The sequence below is a fragment of the Accipiter gentilis genome, chromosome Z (assembly GCF_929443795.1).
Source record: "Accipiter gentilis chromosome Z, bAccGen1.1, whole genome shotgun sequence".
Lineage (NCBI taxonomy): Eukaryota > Metazoa > Chordata > Aves > Accipitriformes > Accipitridae > Astur > Astur gentilis.
Window position 1 is genome coordinate 7,140,891 of NC_064919.1, and position 24,784 is coordinate 7,165,674.

At 39.1% G+C, this 24,784-nt stretch overlaps 1 protein-coding gene across 1 annotated transcript in view; it reads left to right on the top strand.

Annotated features, from left to right (window-relative positions):
- The window catches only part of EDIL3 (EGF like repeats and discoidin domains 3), a 263,077-nt gene that overhangs the window by 148,840 nt on the left and 89,453 nt on the right, over positions 1-24,784 (top strand). Inside the window, exon 5 of the mRNA XM_049796524.1 lies at positions 4,429-4,542. Coding sequence (XP_049652481.1) covers positions 4,429-4,542 — 114 coding nt within the window. The remainder of the gene's footprint in view (positions 1-4,428; positions 4,543-24,784) is intronic.

The window sequence follows — 24,784 nt, forward strand, 5'->3', positions numbered from 1 at the left end:
AAATTAATCATCTTCAACATAAAAAGAAGCCTTAGCATAGCCTTTACTTCCTGATCAACTGTCTTTGCCCTTCAAGCTATTATTCAAGGATCAGTCTGTTTTCAGAAAATGGTCAGTGTTTCCTTGTTCCTTTACCACTATGAAATTCAGAATCCATCTTCAGTAGAGAAATCTTGGGGGATGGGTCACAGACAGGGGGTGGTTTGGGAAGAGTTGGGTTTTTTTGTTTGTTCGGGTTTTTCTCAGCTAATCTGGACACTTTCTAGAAATACAGGCTTTTCCTGTGCTGGCAGTTAAACGTCTTCAGGACCCCATTTCACTCAGTATTTAAGAGTCTTACTAGGTCCCTCTGTGAGGAACTTAGTTCTCTGATAGTACCCAGCTATCTGTGGTTTTGTTACTGCAGTGTATAAGATTGTTATCTGAACAACACTTCAAAATCTAACCTAAGCTTACCTGAAAAATCATGAGCAACCTACACTGATTTTACTTTATATCATTTAATTTACATTAAAAGCACATCCTTCTCACATAGATAGTTTGATTGCATAGTCAGTGAAGAATTTGTATCTGACAACACAACAGAGAGCTTTTCTTTGGGAACTTTTATTGTCTTTAGGAACAACTACTTCAGTAACTCTGGAGTATTTTAAAATTTCTATTAAATTTACTTCTGATAGTGACAATATAACAAAGTTAAAAAGGGAATATATGTGTTTTAGAAGAAAGAAACAGACCAGTTGGTGTAGAGGTTTAGTATCATAATTGGCACACTTAGGAATTTGAACAAAAGCTGACCACAATTTGCAGGAACCTCTTTTAATTAAATATTCTACATCTGCACATTCAATCAAATGAAATAATGAATAGTAAATTAAATAATTCTGTAGAACTTATGCTCCTTTCTTTAACACAGTTAGTTGTTATCTTTCCAAATAAACGTCTGTTCTGGTATCAAACATGCTGCTACAATGAGCTAGCCTTTCCTCATTCATCAAATATGACATACTTGTCTGAACTGATAGGACTGAAGGTTCTCAAATTACTGGGAAAAAATCACTGTAGGATCCAAATAACAAATATAATAATAATAAACTTCCATCTTTCTGCACTGATCATAGCTAATTGCTCCATAGGGATAGAATGTGAGGATTGCTTTAGAACTATTTGGTACTTAAGGTTCAATCTGTTTTCTACATCATTGCATAGACAATATGAAATACACTGGAAAGCTGTGCATTTTTTCCTACATATTTCAATATGAATGGCAAATCAGAAACATTTAAATATCTTGAGAAGATATTATCTTTACACGGAAAAGCTTTTAAGAGGATAAATTACTACCTTTATTTCACGAAGTAAGAGATAGTTCATATGTTCATTTAATGTTTTTTAGTTCACAGTGACCTTGATATTTTTTTCCCACAAATGTGTTAGCCTGTAAGAAAATGATGAATAACCTGATGAAAACGTTAAGGTTAATGGGCTTTGCTTAAAAAGGCAAATAGGGAGCTGAAGAATCTTATTAAGTTTTATAAATACATATAAAGAATTTAATTGAGAATTAAGCAGGTCTGTTCTTTGGTCATTTCCCTTGGCAGGTTTTATTTCTCGCACACTAAGCTGGTACTCCTCTTCTTCCTCTTTAATAGACAGAAATTCAGCTAACACTATGAATTTTTATTAGTCCAGTATGTAATATCTTTATGGGCAACAAATAGTAAGACACAAGGGATTAAAAAGAAGCTCAGAGATCAGTAACCATCATCAATTTTAGTATAAAAATCTGAATTTTTTCTTGTTCAAAGAACTGAAACTAGCCTCCACATTTAGCTGAAGGTCTACCCCTGCATTTCTATTCACAGCAATGGAAAGATTGTCACAGAATCACAGAAAGGTTGAGGGTAAAAGGGACCTTGGGAGGTCATCTGGTCCACCTCCTCTTGCTCAAGCAGGGCCACCTAGAGCTGGTTGCCCAGCACTATATCCAAATGGATTTTGAATGTCTCCAAAGATGGAGAGTCCACAAACTCCCTGGCCAGCCTATGCCACTGCTTAGTCACGCTTACAGTAAAAAAGTGGTTTCTGACATTGAGATGAAATACCCTGTGTTTCAGTTTGTGCCCATTGCCTCTTGTCCTGTCACTGGCCACCACTGAAAAGAGCTTGGCTCCATCTTCTTTGCACCTTCCATTCAGGTATTTATATACATTGAGGAGTTTCCTCCTGACCCTCCTCTTCTTTAAGCTAAACAGTGCCAGCTCTCTCAGCCTTTCCTCGCAGGTGAGGTGCTCCAGTCCTTTCACCATCTTAGTGGCCCTTTGTTGGACTCTCTCCAGTAATTCCACGTCTCTCTTATACTGAGGAGCCCAGAACTGGACCCAGCACTCACCAGTACTGAGCAGAGAGAAGGATCAGCTCCCTCAACCTGCTGGCAATGCGCTGCCTGATGCAGCCCAGGAGCATGTTGGCTTTCTTTGCCATGAGGGCACATTGCTGTCTCATGGTTGACTTGTTGTCCACCAGGACCCCCAGATCCTTCTCCACCAAGCTGCTTTCCAGCTGGTCATCTGGCCAACATGTCCTGGTGCACGGGGCTCTTCCTCCCCGGGGGCAGAGGCAGGACTTGGCACTTCCCCTGTTGAGCTTCATGAGGTTCCTGTTCAGCCCGTTTCTCCAGCCTGTTGAGGTCCCTCTGGACGGCAGCACGCCCATCTGGTGTATCGGCCGCTCCTCCCAGTTTTGTGTCATCAGCAAACTTGGGAAGGGTCAATTCTGCCCATGCAGATCATTAGTGAAGATGTTGAACACAATCAGACCAGTATTGGCTCCAGTGGTACACTGACAGTTACTGGCCTCCAACTAGACTTCATATCACTGATCAACACCCTCTGGTCCTGGCCATTCAGCCAGTTTTCAACCTACCTCCCATACATTGCAGAGCATTTAAAAGCTACACAGCTTTTTGGATCTGCAGAAAAGACTGGAGGCACAGAGTCCCTTGGAGACATCACAAAATCAATCAGAGGTAGGCAAGTCGTGTATATTAAAACAGTGAATTTTTGTACATAGACTCCTAGTAAATGTAAAAAAACCAAATTAAAAGTACAAAAGTTACATACTCAAGTACCAGAAATCAAGCAACTTTGTTGACAGAGCTGAATTCTGCTTCTTCTGCACCAGCCTTATTGCATCAGGTTTAGACCTTATGTAGCTTGCCTAAGCCAGTGCAAACCAGGTTTGCATTTTGGGGTCAGAAGCAGATTCAACACAACAGTGAGGAGTACTACTTCAATTTGTAGTGCATTTCAGCCACCAATGAATGCCACTAGTTCATCTCTGTTGTCTTCTCATTTGAACTTATTTCTGTGCTATGCACATAGCTGCTTTATCAGCAATTGTATTCAAAATGAATATGCACTTAAGCAAAATTGAATGAAGTAAAATTCTAGTACAAACTAAAGACTGCTTTTCTGTTTGCAGTTTACAGCGTCTAATGCAACAGGACTTAATGAAGCTGGTGTGGGCTAACATCTTTTAAATATTTAACTGTATGCATTGATGCAGCCCTTTTGAGACAATGATGTATAAAATCCATACAATGTTTCTACTCCGTACAGAATAAACATAAATGCAGAGATGGAGAATTTTAATTATGAGATATCATTATCCTTCATCTGCCTATTTATGATGACTGAAGAATACTGTATTACATTTCAGAAAAAGACTCTGATGTTATAGTTGAAGGTTACTACACTGAAAAACATGGGGGAATATTATTCTTGCAGCATTTGACAAAGTGTACTGGAAAAGGGAAACTCAAATGAAATTAACCACCTTTTCTGTCTTTTGAATTTAATAAAATTTGCAAGCTTCTGGATCAAGCTATTAGTTTCAATTTGCCCACTAACTCATGCACAGGAAGGAAATTTTTTAGACGGTTAAACAACCTTGTCAATTAGATGCTTAATGAATTAAGATGAACTGAGACACATTCTTAACTGGCATCTGTTGATAAAGAAGTAGCTACATTTCTTGAAATTGCGAGGATCACTAATGAGTACTCTGTTAGAACTAATTGAATTTGTTTACTTAAGGCCCAACTGTGACTTGTGGCCCTGATGTCCTCTGGAAGTTACAGTGAAAATCACTGAGCAAAACTTTAAATTATGTTGTGTGATGGGACATAGTAAAACTTTAGTAGGTATATGAAACTAGCTAAATTTATATGAGATTGCAGTGTTTTTTTCCTAAAGCATGACCTGTTTAGTCACATCCTTTGCTCAGCATGTTTGCTGGGCAAAAGAAGTTATGTCTTCTATTGTCAATTGTATAAATATGTTGTGTTTCAGTGCTTTGAAACATGTGTTTATTGCTTTTACAATTTCTTTTTGCTAATACTGACATTATGGTTTTTGCTTCTTGCAGATGTAAATGAATGTGAAGCCGAACCCTGCAAGAATGGTGGAATCTGTACAGATCTTGTTGCCAACTATTCCTGTGAATGTCCAGGTGAATTTATGGGAAGAAACTGCCAACAGAGTAAGTATTTCATGTTTTTACATCTACTTTTTTAAATAAAATAAATAAATAATTTCTTTTGCAGAAACAACTATAGCATTATGGAAATACTTCTCTAGCCTATAAATACCTAATGCTCAAAATAGCCATCTAATTCTTTTTAAAATGTAGGAAATTCAAGATACCAAATCTGTCATGCATTCAAGTAAAGCATCTGATATGATGGAAATATTTGCAAAATGCAAAATTATTATCTAAGAGTCAAACAAGAAGGAGTAAATAGTGCAAAGTAGAAAAATACAAAACCTGTTTCAGGCTAAGGGTTTACCTTGCCAAGTATCCCATCTACAGCAGTAATTATTAGCAGATATCAACAAGTTTAAGAGCAGGGCAAAAATTTGTTAATTTCTCTGACATGTCTCTAGCCTCTGAAAGTGGGACCACTGGTTTACAGAGAGGTCATTAGTGGCCTTCTTCCAGGATCTGTCCTGGGAACACCGTCGCATGATTTTACCAATAACATCAACTATGAAGGCACTATAAAGGTCTGATTCCTAGAGTTGTTACTACAAAGGAGTTCTTCACATGTGAAAGACTAGGTAGTCTTGAAGACCAAAATAAGAAAAATAAACTGCTATGGTATGAAATGCAATATACATTAACTTAACAGTTAATAACAGATGATAGAGGTTCATGTATTTGAAATACTGCAGAGAAGAAAGCCCACGTGTTTTAGTTGAACACAGGATGCTAATACTATGGTGTTGTGGAAAAAGCTAACATAGTCCCAAGGTACGTCAAGCCTGGTACCTTAAGGAGAAAAAAGGAAAGTATTTGTGTGTCAGCATTTGTAGTATTAGATACTGTGTTCAAAATACCTGACATACTGGAGTCATCCACATTCAAAAAAGGAGATTTGTAGTTCAAGGAAGACCTACTATGTGTAGCAGGAAAAATTTAAAAAAAAAAAAAAAAAAAAAAAAAAAGTTGCAAGTTGAATGCTAAATAAATAAAACCATAACAAAGCTGAAGAATATGGTTCATTTTCCTGTGTGCACATTGTGGATACATGGGGAAGCATGGAGAAGAAAACAATATGGACAAATAACCACAAATGACAAGCTGGAATTTTTGAAGTAGCCTCAGTGACTTCCCAGATTTATATATGCAACAGGCAAAAGATTTGAAGCATCCAATATAATGTGTATATAATTCTAGAGAGAAATCAAGTTTTGCTTTGAGAAATTTTACAGGCCTATATGGCTACCTAAAAGAATTTGTAAAAAAAATTAACATCTATTAACATCTGTTAAAGTTTTCCATAAAAGTTGCTGGTGAATCACTTCACGTATTTCCTTATAAGGTGCAATTGAATTACCATTTGGAATTCCACCAGGAATCTCATCCATCTCTTCAGAGTTTATCCCTTCTGTTTTTTTGGCTGCGTCATGAACGTTGTTCAGATCATAGACCACATAAAACCAATCTTCTGTTTTGCTAGAAATGGGGTAGTCAGAGCTATTACTTGAAGTGATCATTGCATTTTCTGAATCATCACCTGTTATTTTGTATTTCTTTTTCTTTTTATAGATGTATATGTAATTATACATAAAAATAAACTTTGTGTGTGAAGTTGTATATTTTATACATTATACTGGATTTGGTTTTATGAGTGTGTATATATATACACAAACATACGTTATTTCTGGTTTGGAGAGCATATAACAGAAAGTATATATATGTATAAAAAATAGAAATTTCCATTGTATTGAAATAGTGAAAGAATTCTGCTAATGTCAGTAAAACATTACTGAATTGCAAAATATTCTACCTACAGTCTGTCTATCTGGGTCATACTTTGAGGATTTACACTGGTAAGCCAATCACCTAGTCAAATAATCTTTCTGGAGACGCTTCTGTATATAAATGCTGACAGCTGTGACCCAGGACTCCATTGTCTAGCCCATAGAGAAGAATACTAAGTCATTTGAAAGGATAATTCTGTTGAGTGTTAAAGAATTTTTATAATTGTGATAAGTCTCTATACAACAGTCAAATTGCTTTGGTGTAGAGATCAAGGACAGTGAGTTTTAAAGTGTGCTTTGCAGCAACTATTAATGTGTCAGCTGCAAAGTGTGTACAGGCTGAGAGAGGTGGGGTAGTTCAGCCTAGAGAATACTCCAGGGAGACCTTATGGCAGCCTTTTAGTACCTAAAGGGGGCCTGCACGGAAGCTGGAGAGGGACTTTTTACAAGGACATGTAGGGATAGGACAAGGGGTAATGGCTTTGAACTGCAAGAGAGGAGATTTAGATGAGATGTGAGGCAGAAGTTCTTCACTGTGAGGGTGGTGAGACACTGGAACACATTGTCCAGAGAAGTTGTGGATGCTCAATCATTGGAAGTGTTCGAGGCCAGGCTGGATGGGGCTTTGAGCAACCTGGTCCAGTGGAAGGTGTCCCTACCCGTGGCAGGAGGGATGGAACTAGATGATCTTTAAGGTCCTTTCCAACGCAAACCATTCTATGATACTATGACTCCATGGTGTGGTAAATGGGTGGCATGGCAATGCAATACTGGAGTGCAGTGGTAAAGAGCTTCTGTTCTGTACTTCCTCTGGGTAGGGACCCACATAAGGAGGTACCACCAATCTGGTGTCTGCAGGACGGTATCATGGGAGGAGCATGAAATCAGATGTGCTTTGAAAACTTAAGAGAAAAGTAATATGTTACTTAAATTAGTAATTAGAAAATGCTATGTGACATAGATATTTGAATATTTCCATTATACCACTTCTTATGTTATTCAGCTAAGTGTATAAAGGGTTATCAGTAAATAACAGATAATTAAGGATGGGAATAATGTTTGTACTGACTGTAGTCATTGAACTATCCCTGTTGTGGGAAGTCAATGCATTCTTCTAGTACAATGGCAGAGTTCACAAAGTTTTAGCATTCATCTACGTTTGAGCTAGCTTTAGCACAGCTAGCATTAAAACGGTACATTTTCTTTTTTATAACACCAATATAATTATGCACCATACTGGTTCCTATAGCTGGGCTTGTAAATATCCTTTTTTTTTCATGAGAAGTTTAGTTACATCATCATACCTAATTATGTAATTACAAGTAGTAATTACATATTCTAATTACACCATTAGAGTTTTACACATATTTACAGTAATCATATAATTAAATACTGTTATGCTAATTATGTAAATTACTGATTGCTGTCTCAGAATTACCTCACAAAGCTCAAAGATTGCTAATCCACATCACGGAATATGTGAAATAGTCTAGATCAAGAATAAAAAAAGCAAAAATACATCATGCTCCTGTTCATTCTCCTGTCATTGCAAGCTTGTTCTCCAGCATGCATTTTCTAGTAGTATATCTAGTTTGGTACGTCCCAAATATCAATGCTTTGTACTGGTGACTTGTCATGTTACTCATCAGCTTGAAGTATGTTTTTTCTAATGCTCCAACTGAGATTTCTCTCTTTTTTTGATTCTACCATTTAATTCCAATTCCACCATAATGAATTTTGCTTAGCTAATCTCCTGAATAATTCCCTTCCATTTTATCTCATGTGTAGCAGTTTCTAGGCGTGAGACAATTCTTGTATTACACCCAGGTCTTGCAAGCCTGTGGGACATCCACCCAAAGTCCTTCTGACTAGTACCAAGAGCCTTTGCTAATAACTAGTGCAGCTGAAGTGAGAGGGAAAGGCTTGTCTGGAACTGAGTACTAAAATAGCACTAAAACGCCTTGTGAGCTTGGAATCGTATTTGGACCACCTTGACCACCTTCTTAGTCTCCAGTTTGGAGTTGCTTTCTAAGGGCTCAGCCATGAAGTAAGGTTCTCAGAAGACATGGCGGTGATTTCCTGATGTGCTTCACACCAACAATGTTTCTGCTCCTTTGGGGCCTTCTTCTGTTTTACTTACATATCCTTCTCATTTTGAAGCACTGGCCTGACCTCTAATTTTTTTGTCTGGAGAGACTTAAATTCAGTCTTCTTTCTTTCTTATTAGCAACTGCTATCTTTAGCCATTCAGGCATAAATGATACTTAAACCAGCTGCTTCTCATTGCTGGAAAGCACAGGATGAGGTGAAGTCAAAGTAATGTGGAGTGCAAGACCACTGATGGCTTCAAAACATACTCAATTGTTCTGGAATAAGCTTATCAACCTGTTAAGAGATGCTTCACTGAGCATCTGGTATTTACAAAATTTATGTGCAGATGTTTAATAAACACAAAATGGAAAGAGAGCCCCCTTTCCTGTCCTCTGAAAGCAAAAGCTAAACTATATTAATTCCATATTACTTTCCAGATTTCTTAAGGCCTCAGAATTTCCTTGATGCAGCTGCATCTCCTTCTGTTTTTGCACTCTCTCAATCTATCTTTTGCTTCCTGCTGAATTCAAGCTATCAATTATGATTACCTCCATTACAGCTTTCCTTAGTCTTGGAATTTCTATAAATAAGTACTGCTTCCAAGACAGATTCTCCTGGGGTTGAAGTTTTTACTTTCTGGATCACAAAATTCTCTTGCAGGCAACAGGGAGACACTTTCGTCAGTGTCAGACTGTTTGCATTATTCAGTACAAATCTGTGTTGTTAAAATCTCCCATGAGCAACATGGATAGTGAATTGCAATAATTTGTGAGGAGTTCCACAGGTAATTTTTGATCGCTTTTTTTTTTCTAGCAGATGGTACTATACGGTGGACATGTTACAATTTCACCATTGTGCATTTCAAAGCTGAATTTTGCTGATTGCCAAGAGTTGCTGCCATTAAAGCATATGGCAAATTTTCTTATGCTTTTTCTTTAAAGATATAGATCAAATTAATCACTGTAAATATTTTTTACATATGCTATGGCCCCTTCACCTCTCAACATGCCCATATGTAGGAGAACTGCATTCAGAGCAAGTGCACCAATTTAGTTTGTCTAGCATGTCATAAATCCTGCTAAGCAGTGTATCTTCACATTATTTTCATTTGTTTCCTGGGCTTTATGTTTTAGTACACTAGTGTGATTATACTGCATTTGGTTGTCCTCTGCCTTCCTCTCTGTGGAAATCAAAGTAGCATTTTTTTATTTAAATGAAAATGCCTCTTCTTTCACTGTCATTTTTACTTAAAAATTATGTAAAGGTCTGACAGATCCAGGCATAAAGAGACTTTCAAGACTTCTCCTTACATGCAGCCTTATACTCCCAGGCTAGATGGTGTCATCCAAGTGTTCTGATGCACTGTGATTTTAGAATTGTGTTTCTTTCAAAATTGTTCCCAGGATTACAGGACACCTGCAACTTGCATGATTTGCAGCGCAGAATAAATAACTAGTTTCACAGTATTTTTTTAAGAGACTGTATTGCTTCTTTTGGTGACTTCTGTATTTCACTTACAAGCATGTTTTCAAGGCAATGTCCTCACTTGGTGGGACTTTTAGGCTTCAGGTGCTTGTCCTTTGAACTCCTCTGCTTGATGGTCACTGTCTTCACTGAGTCTTGGGTATCTCTGTCTTCCTCAGCTCCAGCTCTTACCAGCCCTGACTCAGCAGGGTTCAGAAAACCTCCATACTTAGGTTCAGAAAATCCCTTCATGGAAAAAAAAAAAATATCACAGGATGAGGGCATAAAAAATGCACAGGCAATCTCTTTGCATGAGATTTAGGAGAACCTAACTTTCCCTGCAGCGTAAAGGATCAGTTTGAATAATTCTGTGAATAATCCAATACAAAGTTTGGTTTTAAGCGTATTCTTGATTGTTTTGAATACCTGACAATTTTATGATCTGAAATACTGGTGTTGTATAAAGTATAGCAAAAATTTCTGTAAAACAAAACTGGCCAAACAAACTAAATTTTCTTTTGTGTTTCTGAAATTGCTCTGTAGTTCAAGATGTCAATGATTTTTGATCTACTAACCATTCATGTTTAATCAGTTGATTTAGATTTTCAACTTTCATTAGGAAAAAAAATGAAATATAGAAAGAATTGTAGTTTCTAGAAATACAGACTCCTGTATTTAAATTAAGGGCATTATGATCATCCGCAAAAGAAGAAGATACGCATTCATTGGTACAAAAATAATTTACTTTTTTATATTGGAGTTTCTGTTCCATTTTCATTCATCTTGCCAGTATGTACTGGAAATTCTGATAAGGCATATGCTAAATCTGAGAGACTTCTAGATGACCTGTAGATTATGACTTAAACTGAATCAAGACAGGTTTCCTGTTGCTCTCTTTCCAGTTTATTAAATAGGTAAGCTCTTATAATTGCCTTCAAATTCCAGAAATTTCCAAACAGGTTTTCTGTTTTTGTCAGGAAATTGGGACAAAAATACCCTACCCCTGTTTTTCACTGCATCATACTGTAAAGTAACTATTCCTTGAAAACTGACATAAGCCAGACTTCCTGCTGCCTGAAGGAGTCTTGCTTCAGCTCTTCCTTGCCCATCTTGCTCCTTTTGTGGCTGCTTATTCTGGGCTGCCATTTTACATGTTTGCCTTGTTGTCCTGGCAAAAACTGACCCAGGAAATAAAAAGGATAATTAAAGAACCAGATCAGTTCTTTGATCCAGTGAACTTCACAACCACACAAAGACTGGGCTGGTACAAAGGGATGGTAGGGGACAGAGCCTGGGCATGAAATCAAGGCTTAACACCAGTTAAAAATGTTAATCAAGCCACAGCCTAATCAAGAGAGTAGAAACTGTTTTTTAAATTCATGTTTAAGGCAAAGAATTTATTTTAAATTTTGTGTTTTTCTTGGTTTGTTTTTCTTTGAGATCATAAAATTTAAAAGCTACAATTCTCAGCTCATTTTCCAACTATGCAATGAATAAAAATTCAGTAAATATATACATTCCTGTTTGTCATTATTTAGATGACAAGTTCTGTACTCACATGGAAAAATTAGGGAGGTTTTATAGGTATGTGTATATGTATGTGTGTGTAGGCATATGTATACACAAATACTACCCTTAGAGAAATTAATTCACTTTTTTTAATGTACTCAGGGTAGTTAACTTATAGAATCATAGAATCATTTGGGTTGGAAAAGACCTTCGAGATCATCAAGTCCAACCATCATCCATGCCCACTAAACCATGTTCTGGAGTACCCTGTCCACTCGCTTTTTGAATACCTGCAGGGATGGTGACTCAACCACTTTCCTAAGCAGCCTGTTCCAGTGCTTGACAACCCCTTCAGTGAAGAAATTTTTCCGAATATCCAACCTAAACCTCCCCTGCCGCAACTTGAGGCCATTTCCTCTTGTCCTGTCTCCAGCCACCCGACAGAAGAGACCAGCACCCCCCTCACTACAACCCCCCTTCAGGTAGCTGTAGAGAGCGATCAGGTCTCCCTTCAGTCTCCTCTTCTCCAGACTAAACAGCCCCAGCTCCCTCAGCCGCTCCTCATCAGACTTGTGCTCCAGACCCCTCACCAGCTTGGTTGCCCTTCTCTGGACACGCTCCAGCACCTCCATGTCTTTCCTGCAGTGAGGGGCCCAAAACTGAACACAGGACTCAAGGTGCGGCCTCACCAGTGCTCAGTGCAGGGGGACAGTCACCTCCCTGCTCCTGCTGGCCACACTGTTTCTGATAGAGGCCAGGATGCCGTTGGCCTTCTTGGCCACCTGGGCACACTGCTGGATCATACTCAGCCGGCTGTCAACCAGCACCCCCAGGTCTTTTTCTGCTGGGCAGCTTTCCAGCCACTCTTCCCCAGGCCTGTAGGGTTGCATGGGGTTGCTGTGACCCAAGTGCAGGACCTGGCACTTGGCCTTGTTGAACTTCATACGACTGGCCTCAGCCCATTGATCCAGCCTGTCCAGATCTCTCTGTAGAGCCTCCCTACCCTCAAGCAGATTGACCCTGCCTCTCAACTTGGTGTCATCTGCAAACTTGCTGAGGATGCACTCAATTCCCTCATCCAGATCATTGATGAAGATATTAAACAGAACGGGGCCCAACACCGAGCCCTGGGGAACACTACTTGTGACCCGCTGCCAACTGGATTTCGCCCTATTCACCACAACCCTCTAGGTTTGTCCATCCAGCCAGTTTTTCACTCAGCGAAGAGTACGCTTGTCCAGGTCATGAGCCACCAGCTTCTCAAGGAGTATGCCGTGAAAGACAGTGTCAAAGGCCTTGCTGAAGTCAAGGAAGATAACATCTACAGCCTTTCCCTCACCCACTAGGCGGGTCACCTGGTCAAAGAAGATCAGGTTGGTCAAGCAGGACCTGCCTTTCATAAACCCATGCTGACTGGGCCTGATCCCCTGCTTGTCCTGGCCTTGCCATGTGAGTGCTTTCAAGACAAACTGTTCCATAATCTTCCCCGGTACCGAGGTCAGGCTGATAGGAATCATTCATATGATGTCCCTGCTGGTTTAAGGAATAACATATGGTTAATCTCAGACAAAAGGAAGAATTGAAAAAAAAAAAATTGTGCCTAAAAGAAATGTATCAATTTAATATAAAATTAATGGTAATACTTGATTTATGACCTCCCTGGATCACAGAAATATCTTAGAACAGAAATATATTAGAAATACATTTTGAAAGTGCAAGAGGGAAAACTTTTACATGTTAAATGTGACTTTAACTCATGTGATTCAACTCAATCTAGGTAATTTGTCATTTTTTTAATATGCTATAAGAATAAAACTAGAAATTATTTAAGAGGCTAAATAAATGCTGACAGGCTAAATGTATCAGTACTAAGGGTAATGCTTTATATACATTTTTAACTATTTCAGCTAATCATGGACAAAACACAATTTCTATATTTGCATTGGACAAAACCCATCTTGAATCTCTTGCTGAAACTAATGAGGTTTGCTGAGGCTACACCATTTTGGGAATACTGTCTGGCTAACATTTCTGTGTAGTGTGTTGGTATAAAAGTGCAGAGAGGCATAAAATGTTATAGAAATGACAGAACACATTGCTAACATTGAAATGTTCTCCCAGGCATCTCAATGACCTAGTCAGAAATATTAATCAAACCCTAATGTTTCTAATATTGAGTTTTCAAACAACAAGGCACACTCTGGCCCTTCCACTGCAGACCTTCTTTGTCCAGGCATCCTGTGTAAGACGCAAAGGTGTGCAAAATTAGGCTCAACAGATCAGAACTGTAGTTCTTCCTTTCAACACAATAGAAAAATGAGAGTGATCTCTCAGTGTTTGATGTTGAAACAAAGTCCTCAGCCCTATACCTTTGGGTACCTTTTCATCTTGCTGCAGTTGTACTGTACAGCAATGTCTCCCTGTGAAAATTCATTTCTCGATATATTACTTTGATTAGGCAGTAGAGGATACAATCTTTACTCAGACACCTGACAGAAACTCATTGTAAAATATTCAGACAAGCCCTTAGGACCCAACAGGCATATTTTATGCATTTAATTATTTCCTTACTACATTAGTCACCTAGTGCAATAGTAGCTTGTGGGTTGTGTCAGTAACTGCAATATTAACTCAACCCTACATTCAAGCATCTACAACTTGACTTTCTAACATCTCATTTTAGCTTGAACCAGCTAGTTGTGATGACTTTCTTGCCATGTTTTCTTATTGAAACCTACTGATCTGCTTTTCTCGGGCATTGTGTCATTCTTGACTCATGGTGCCCCTGTTACCCTCAGTAAAGAGGCAGGAAGGTTGCACGGGGACTCCTCCTACCTGTCTTCCACTTGTCTGTTCTTCCTACTGAGGGAGCAATATGACCCTACATTTTCAGTAACATAGAATCATAGACATTCACAAAAAGTAGGAGAAAAAATACTTACCTTATAAATATAATCCACTATTCCTGTGTTGGAAGAACTTTTATGGGCATTTTTATGCTGGGCAAAGCCTATGACAATGCATATTTCAGCATTTCTAAGCCTTAAAAGAAAAATTACAGCACACCATTATTCTCAAAGTAGCCTCTATAGCTCCTAAGTTCCTGGCCTGGTCAATAATGCACATTCTTTTTTTATGTCCTCACAGAAATGAAAAATAATTTGCAGGTAAGGAATTGGTACTGTAAAAGAAATAAAAGCCAGACTGTAGCCAGTAGAAGCAAGCTGAAAACAAATCACTGGTTACTATGACCAAAAAAAAAAACCCTTAAAATTATGGAAAAACACCTTCAATAAAAGCACTAATGATTATAAATACATGAAAAGAACAGCTTACAGCTGCAGTAGGCTCAACAAAGTTAACAATAGCCAAGTCACAGGACATTTTTTCTGTTTCAGGTGCTAGCCCAACTGGAAAATACCTTATTTCAAGGCTTAGTATTATAAGATATAGGCTATTTATTTCAAAATAGACTAATCGTGGAGGGTGGCTTGCCATCTGAGTCAGCCTGGTCTAGTCTGCTGCTGTTCTTTGGTGGACACAGGAATGAGCAATGAGAGGAAAATCATCTTTAGACCCATACAAACTCTTCATAATGAAACTTCCTTGAGGTTTGCAGTAGTTAACAAACCGGACACAGAATAGAATTACAGGTGAGTATGGCATAAAGCTTGCAAAAGTTGGAGGTTTGAAAGTTGTTTCGTATTTTGGAGATTCATTTGGACTTGTGTGTTGGGTTTGTGTGGCAGTGTTTTGGTAGCAGTAGAGGGACTACAGGGGTGGCTCCTGTGAGAACCTGCTAGAAGCCAAGGCCAAGCCCATCAGCAATGGTGGCAGCGCCTCTGGGAGAAGAGGTTGAAGAAGGGGAACCTGCAGCGGGGAGGAGAGCGGGATGTGAGAGGAACCCCTCTGCAGATACCGAGGTCAATGAGGAAGGAGGGGAGGAGGTGCGCCGCAGGAGGTTGATGCCCCCGCCCGCAGCCCGTGGTGAGGCGGCAGGCTGTCCCCCCCCAGCCCACGGAGAGGAGCGGGGCAGCAGATGCCCACCCGCAGCCCGGGGAAGTGGATGCCCTCGAAGACGACCGTGATTCCATGGGAAAACCCATGCTGGAGCAGGCTGTGCCTGAAGGACTGCAGCCCACAGAAAGGACCCACGCTGCAGCAGGTTGTGGAGGACCGTCTCCTGTGGGAGGGACCCCACGGTGGAGCAGGGGCCGAGTGAGGAGTCCTCCCCAAGGAGGAAGGAGCAGCAGAGACAACGTGTGATGACCAGACCCCAACCTCCATTCCCCATCCCCCTGTGCTGCCGGAGGGGAGGAGGTGGAGAATCTGGGAGTGAAGCTGTGCCTGTGAAGATGGGAGGGGTGGGGGGAAAGTGTTTTTAAGATTTGGTTTTATTTCTCATTATGCTACTCTGATTTGATTGGTAACAGATTAGATTGATTTTTTTTTTTTCCCCCCAAGTTGAGTCTGTTTTGCCCATAACCATAAGTGGTGAGTGATCCCTCCTTGTCCTTGTGTTGACCCAGGAGCATTTTGTTATATTTAGTCTCCCCCATTCCACTGCAGGGGGAGGAGTGAGTGAGTGTCTGTGTGGTGCTTTGTTGCTGGCTGGGCTTAAACCGTGACAACTTGGAATTCAAGGCAAGCTGTGAAGGATGAAAATCCATGTGAACTAAAGAGAAAATGGAACAAAACATGGTTATGTGAGACCTAAATGAACTAAAATCTCCAGGCTCGGCACAGCTCCCACCTGCAGTTTTCAGAAGGAGAAGGAAATGTAATATGTTCAGTGATCAACTTCCCACTGAGGCAAGATTCACAGCTCCTGCTGCTTCGGACAGACGGAGAGTCCAGCAAAGCTCCTGTTCCAGGCATTGGTGCAGTGATGTGTAAGATATGTAGGAGGGGAATAAGTGATGCTAGTAGGTAACATCTATTTTAGTCCCTGACTACCACCATGATCATTTGTCGTATTCCATTAGGTGATCCGAGGACTTACAAGAAATTCAGACAATTTCCACCATCTTATCGTTGGTTGTGTTAGAAGGAAAAGCAGCATGTTGTTCATCACAACTTAGTCTGCTCTCTAGTCTCTCCAAGGTTCAGCATGAGAACGGTGGCCATTCATGGCCTGTCAGATCAGAGGCAAATGGCACGCCTCCGTAGCTGCAGGCAGCTGCACAGGCAGTGGCCATCAGTCTGAGAGCCATCCCATGTAGATCCACCCCTGCAGCTTGGAAGATCAGCAGCCGCAGCGTTACTTAGTCAAGGGTGTCACTGCTTCAAAATAAATGAGGAGATGAATAGGTATGACAAATTTGGCAGCAACACAATACTAAGAGAGAGAAAGACTTTGTGTCTTTCTGTCATGGTGTACATAGATTGGGACTCAGAAGGGTGCAAGTGAGTTTTTGAAATGAAGTAGAGGTCAAACTTCAAAAATTCACAAGTTTCCCAAGAAAAGCTGATGGAATACCTCTTAATTCAAATCCTTTTCCTTTGTATCAGTGATTGTTTTCTAGTATTAATGCTAATGTAATTTGGCCAGCTCTTGGTTTGGTGTAGTTACTTAGAAATTTTGTTTACAGAAAAATGTCACACAAAACTTTTACCTTTTAAAACTGATGATCAGGTTAATATCCATTACTGATCCAGCAAAATCTGGTAGGGCTCACCCGTAAATATGATTTTCCTTTGTCGGCAAATCTGTACAGTTGATGGTAACATTGCATGCCTTCACTGAAGATCAGTTTCACTGTGTAGTTTGTAAAATTGTATCTATTGTTATTCTAATAATATCAATTCCCATTTATGCTCCTGTTGCTGAAAACTAATTTCATAATTACTCTGTTCCTATTTTTATGCAATTCACTTTTACCCATCCATGTTTTGCAATTTCATCCTAGGCGTAGCGTAAAAAGTAACCATGTTGCAATTAATTACATCAAAGTTAGAGAAAAGCAAATATTGCTGTGAAAAATGTTCCCCAGTAGTCTTTTAACTTCGAAAGCAAATTTGAATCCTACATCCACTGTCTGAAAATAGGATTCTTTCTTTTTCTTCATTGTTTCTAAAAATTGTCCTTTCTCTTCTAGATAGCAGTAAAATGTCCATACAGGAAGCTAAATGTGTTTTTTACTGTGATAACTGAAACCTCCTTCTCTTTTTCTTACCTCCTGGTCCCTCCACGATGTTTTTCACAATGCCTTTAACTTTTCCATTAGGTCCGAATTTGAGTGAGTATTGGTTGTCTTCATTTTTAGACGCAGGAGGTTTTTTCCTTGATAAAAAGTGTAAGGTGGAAAATCCTCAGGAATTAAATTCCTTTCCCAAAGCACATGATGGAATCTGTTCAGCCTCTTCTCATCTCTGCTGAAGGTGATGCTGGGTCTCCCCCTGATTCCTCTGGAGGCAAGATGGGGCACAAGTTACATAGTGTCCTTTAAAAGCTGTGCTTTATTCTTAGACATACAAATATAACTGCTGGAGGTAAAATATGATTTGTCAATGAAGTGTAGTGTGTTTGTCCCCTTCACCTAAGAAGTTAAATCTCTCTAGCATTAATTGCATATTGATTTAAAGATTGAAATGCTAGTTTCTTAATGCTGTTCATTATTAGTATTTAGTGACGGAGAATCATAATTTCAGACACCTTAATATACTTTAAAAGTGAGGTTTGATTCAATATGGAAAGCCTAATTGTTAGTCATCATCTTGCCTAGTGACATCTGTGTCACCTTTGCTATGTCTGCAAAGTACAAGAAGAAGTAGACCCCAAGGAACTCACCAAGACAGGTTACTGGGTAGGGAGTTGGAGAAGTTAGCCAGTATGAAAAGTTGAGGAAAAATGTAATTTTGTGAACGGCAAAAACTGCATCTGACTGCAGTGCCCATGTGTAAGGGAGGTAATGCAGAAGAGTGTTTCTTCTTGGGAAAGCAGAGATGTCACTGTGCTGTTCTGTGACCGAAAAAGGGACCCGAGGAAAAGCAGATTCTGATCTCTGATACAATTGTCATCTTTTATGCATGGTGGAGCACCTTCAGAAGACAGTGTGAGAGTTGCAGCCCATAATTCCCAGTATGCCACAGCCTGGGTTATGAATAACATGATTTCAAATTTGATGAGATAAGGAAGGAATTTCATTCTCTTATAAGTAGATACTAGTCTTGTTCACTCAAACTTTACAACTCCTGAAAGACATATAAAACTTCAACTCAAGCTGCTCCATTTTCTAAACTGCAGTTCATTCTTATTCGAGTTGTTACATGCAAATGCATGCCTGTTGAAGAGATACGATAGTTAAGTGTGCACAGTTCTCCCTGTGAATTTTGCTGAGATTAGGTCACCTTGTGCAAGACAAGAAGTTGAGAAACAAATTCACCTGCTCTGTCAATCTTACTGCAGTTAAATTAACAGATCAGCATCCAACTTTGCAATATGGTGGTCCATGTTAAGTCATAAGGATTTCAAGTAAAAAGAAATTTTACACAGGGAGACTTAAACAAGAAAGGCATTAAAATGTTTCCAGGGTCATGTGAGCTTTTTGCACTGGCACTGAGGACATAGGATGAAGAAGTTATTGGGAATTTAAACTGAAATGGGTAAATCTTTATAACATGAAGTTTTTTAGTAAGTCATTATGGATAAATAATAGCATGGTTTAGTGCTATTGCTACTTTATTGAATCAAAAGAATCAAACAACTTGGCTGTGGTAATTGCATTTTAATTCTGTCATGTGCAACTTCATTTGGAATTTCTTAATACAGTCACTGTAATACAGACATTGTCAGTGGGATCTCCTGGCTCTTACTCAGCCATCAGAATCTAACCCATCAAGATGCATTTGTAAACAGTTGTACTCATTTATGTATTGCTGTCAGGTAACTTCCAATTTACATTTTGTTACAATATTTTGTAAATAGTTCTCTTTACATAGTCATAAGTGAAAGTTACTAAGTCAGTCTGTATCTTCTCAAATGTCTAGGCATTTTGTAAATAAGGTGAGAGGATTTTATCCACAATAAATGCAAATATTTATTTATGCCTTAAGGAAAGATTTATAAAGACATATAAACAAAGGAAAATGCAAGAAGATTTGGATTTTGGTAACTGATGATGTTCTCTAATATCTTCCATCTTTTCTCTAAAAAGCCGGAATGAAAAAAAGTCTCAGCTCTCTAGTGGCTTCATTGAACGTGCTTATTTTGGAGGAATTTCAGGAAAGGGGATATTGTGTCTTAGTTTGTCATCTTAGAAACACAACTCTCTTCTTGGCAATCTCCTAACAAACTTTTTTTTTTTTTCTTGTAAAATATTAAATTATTGGATAATTAGGTTTCTGGCAGAATACCAAGAGCCTAGAAACAGTATTAAAAGGAGATGCTTTCTGAAGTAGTAGCTTTTTTACACCTAGTTTCTATTCTTAATTGAACTGCTATACTTATTCATTATGTATGCAGTGTGTTTTCTTGGGGACTTTTTTTTTAAATAGACTATTTACATGAATAACATAATGGATTCTTAGCTAAATTTCACTGCCATTTTATTTGTAATTTCTTAAAAACATAAAAAAGGAATCCTATTGGGTCAGATAGTTCAACAATCTGTTTGGCTTACTGTCATGTCTCTGACTGTGGCAATGACAAATGTTATATAAGGAGAGAATGTAGACTTGGACAGTATCTGTCATTTGTTCCCCTCCTATCTCCTCCACGTCTCCTCCAGTTCCTGTAGGAATATTAGAGATTACACCCTGGTCAGTCTCTTTAGTATTATCTGTGGACCTATTGTGCCTGAATTTGTCCAATTTCTTTTTGAACCTGTTGATCCTGTGTCTGCCTCTAGAAGGCTCCAGAAGATCACTACCCACTGTGCAAAGAAGTACTGTCTTTTACGGGTGTTAAGCTGATTTCCTGTGAATTTCAGTGAGTGCTCCCTATTTTCAGTAATGTAAATGTGATGAACAGTGCTGTATTCATCCCGTTTATGTTTGTGTAAAATTCAGCCATATCCCTCCTCGGCCTTTTCCTCTCCAACTTGAAAAATTCTAGTTTTTTATTCCCTTTTACCATGACACCTGCTTTTTCCCTTTTATCATTTGAACTGCCATTCTCTATACTTTCTTTATGTCTACACCCTTTTGGGATCCAGAGACCTGAACTGCACATGGTATGTGGTCACACCAGAGTTTCATATACTTGTAAAATAATACTCTATGTCTTGTTCTCAATGCCTAACTTTTTATTGGCTTTTTTTAGCTGCTACAGCATTTTGAGCCAGTGACTTCAGAGAACTGATGATGATGACTCTGAGATCTCTATTTGCAGTTGTAATGGCCATTTCTAAGTTCAATATTGTGTAGGCACATTTTAGGGTTTTTTTGACAGATGCAGTATCTTCCTTTAGTGTACACTGAGGTTCACTTGTCACCCTTTTGACCACTCCGTCAGTTCTTTATGTCCTTCTGGAGCTGCTCATCATCACAGTGGCATTTGATCAAGAGAGCTTAGTAGCTTCAAAGTGCACAGCTTCCCCATTTGTACTTTCCTCCAGGTCACTGATGACTAAAACGGAGTCCAGCAATGATCCTTGGGGGATCCCACTGCTGACATTTCATCCTGAAAAGCCACTTCCTGTTCTTCAATGAGATTTCTGTCTATAGCATTGCCTTTTCCCACTCCCCTGGCAAGAGTCTTTCCTGTGGAACTTTATCAAATGCTTTCTGAAAATCCAAGTATGCTGTTTCCTCTGTGTTTCGTTTATCCCTACACATATTGTCACCATTAAAGAACTCCATCAGGTGAGGCAGGACTACCATTTACAGAAGTCATGTTATCTCTTTTCCAACAGACTGTCTTTATCCAGGTACTTAGTGATCTTAATGATAGATGCAGAAAGTTTACAAGATGCTGAAGTAAACTCAGCTGCTTGTAGTTCCCACAGTGCACCCTAGAGCTTTTTTTTGTAGATGGGAGTGGTGTACTGATCTATTGGTGCAGTTCTCTAAGTCCCTAAATCTAGCTTTTAAATCTAGGCACAATTCCTAAAAACACTATGTCATGAAATCACATTACCACTGGGAAAAAAAAAGGTCATTATTAGGTGCTAAAAGAACTCGAAAATCCTTTTGCTTCCAATTTTTAAAATCTCAGACTACCTAAAATTCACCTAACTTTATTTTCAGTCTGTGGCCTCAGTATGGAGCTTGTAGAGCAAGTAAAGGCCAAAAATGTATTTTACAACCGTACTGTAAAAGTATGAAGAGAGGATTTGGTAATGGAAGTGCATGATAGTCACTTAGCAGCAATGGCACTGTTGAGAAGTAGAATGTAACATCCAATTTATTTATATCTGATTAGTTCTGATAGCCATTGCTTACACACATGAACCGTGTTGACCGGTGTGGTAACACAATAATGCGCTGCTGTTGGCTGAGATGCTACATCAGCATAAAAAGCATTTAATCTCTTTGGACATATCAGCAAATAGGTAGCAGTTCTTCCCATTACTGTCTGAAAAGCTGTCTTCTGTTGCATGCAACATAACTAATCACTTCATTTTCTTGTCATCTCCTAGAGACTTGTAGCTTAACACAACATCATTTGAAAAGTTTGCTTGTCTGGAAGTGTCTGTGTACTCATTAGCTGCTACTGATGCAAATTGGTAAAGATGTTGCCTTTGACATACAGTATTTTATGTGAAGGCATGAAACAAGATTAATCATATTCTTCACCTCAGTGCTGCAGTACCACACTGGCTACTAAAATACTTGGGATCACACTTCAGAAATCGGAGTAATAATAATTAAGATGTTAATGGGTCAGGAAAATCCATTTTGTTTTGTTTTAAATTTGTGAAGCAAACTTATGGAGATCAATGCTTTCTGTTAATCAGATTTCAGAGCCATATGTCTCTATAAACTCACCAGGGCTGGGCAAAAATATTCTATTCCATTGTGTAGTTAGGAGTCACCTGGAAGTTATAAATCCTGTGATGTTAAGTATTTTATCTATTACTGAAATAATAATCTGAAATAAATCACTGACATTTTGTGCTCTCCAAGTCTATTGACATGCAAGGCAAAAAAGACTTTTTTAAATTCTGGTTTGTGGCTTCATTTTGCATTGTGATGAACTAGAAAGAGGAACGCATGATCTGTTACTTTGTCTCAGTAGAAGTGCCGGTTAAATTCCTTCAATAGGAACGAAAACATTGATTTGGTCTTGCCCATCAGATTAGTCTTCAGAACAACAATTAACATAAGTTGCTACAACCAAGTTACTCAATATCACTCAGATCAGAACATCGGATTGTGGAAAAAACACTTGAACTACATGGAGTAAGCAAACAATTTGATTAGCTGCAGAACGATTGAAATAGCCAATAGCTAAAATGCACGAAGTTGAGCTTGTGATCTGCAGGTGTATCCCCCCTATGCTAAGCTCACCAGCAGTGTTCAAACTCCAGTCCATATAATGAGAGGCTGAATAGCTCAAGTCTAAAACACTGCTTCACTTGAGCTAGAGATTTTTCTGTATGGGTAAAGGACTGATTAGCAAAACCAGATTTATAGCTAATGTGGATGAGGTATTATACCACCCCTTTTGGGCAGTGGTGATTTTAATATTCATATTAGAGATCTGCAGAGTTTTAAAATCTAAAAAATCAGTGTACCATACACAGCTCATACACAATTTAGGATCCATTCCAAGTGAAAATCTACCTCTGTGCGGGAGGGACTGTAGAGGACCTAGGCTTTGCTTGTATTTAAAAGTGATGTTTTAAGAGATGACATAAGAAGCAATAGCTGCTACGGGGGAAAAAAAAACCTGTCAGGAACTCAGGAGCAGATGAGATGGCAGTAAGAATGTGCTTGACAAAAGAAGGAGGCCAATACATTCAAAAAATGGGTGTGTAGGAATATACCTACTGCGTCTGCATCTCCAGCGTTACACTGTACACTGTAATCAGTGCTCTCGGACTGCTGAAGCCAAACCATGAGACAATTAATGTCCTTCACAATGCCTCCACAAAATATGTTTGCTCTGTGCAAGTATGACTGAAGTATACTGAATGTACAAAGCCGAACAGAATGCTTTCAGTAACTTAAGATTTTAGCCCTTCTTCAGTCTGTCACAGTGTACATTTACACATAACAGTCTGCACACACATGCAAAGACAGCTTCTGGAAAACAAAAAAAGTCTCTTTGGGTCTCTACCTTCTACCGGAAATTAAGATGTAATTCCTACAATTAGAAATTCTTCTGCTTTTTTAAACACACTGATTATCCATGCAGCTAAAAGCAAAAATTTAATTTGGTATAGGAAAACAGACAGAATTTTTGTATGTCAGGTATCATTCTAACAGATGGTGACTGACTGGGACTCAAACATATCCATACTTAACTATATCAAAGAAATTGGGACTGCAAACATATTTGTATAAAGTGTTCTGCTTAAGAATGTCTCCCGAGAAGAAAAAAGTGCTAAATCAATGAACAAATTATTTATTATTATTATTATTTCATGTAGCACTATATAATATTGGATTAAATGAAGTACTTCAGGGGCAAATCCTCACCCATTGTAAATCAGTAACACTCCAAAGTCAACAGAACGATGTCAGATTATTCCTACTCAGGAAGGACTCCTCTGATGGTTTGACACCAGGATATACCAGTCTGTGAACATTGATCTGAAAAGAACCTGGACTTAGAACTATTTGGAATCAGAGCGTTACAGAAAGGTTGAGGTTCGCAGCGGCCTCTGGAGGTTGTCTAGTCCAACCTCCCTACCTACACAGGGACACCTAGACCCTGTTGCCCAGGACTATGTCCAGTCAGGTCTTTAATATTTCCATAGATGGGGCTGCACAACCTCACTGGACAACCTGTTCCAGTCAGTGTTTCACCATTCTCACAGTAAGAAAAAAAAAAACAAAAACAACCCAAAACTTTTTTCTTGTGTTCAGATGGAATTTCCTGTGTTTTAATTTGTTCCTATTGCTTCTTGTCTTGTCACTGGCCACCACTGAAAAGAGCCAGGCTCCTTTGTATTTGTTCCCTCCCATCAGACATTTATACACATTGATATGATTTCCCCTGAGCCTTCTCTTCTGCAGGCTGAGCAGTCCCAGATCTCTCAATGTCTCCTTGTAGGTCAGATGCTTCAGTCCACTGGCCATCATGGCCCTGCACTAGGCTCACTCCAGTATGTCCATGTCTTTTTAGTAGTGGGGAGCCCAGCACTGGACACAGCACCCGAGATAGGTCTTCCCAGTGTTGAGTAGACAAGAAGGATCAGCTCCCTCAACCTGCTGGCAATGCGCTGCCTGATGCAGCCCAGGAGCGTGTTGGCTTTCTTTGCCATGAGGGCACATTGCTGTCTCAT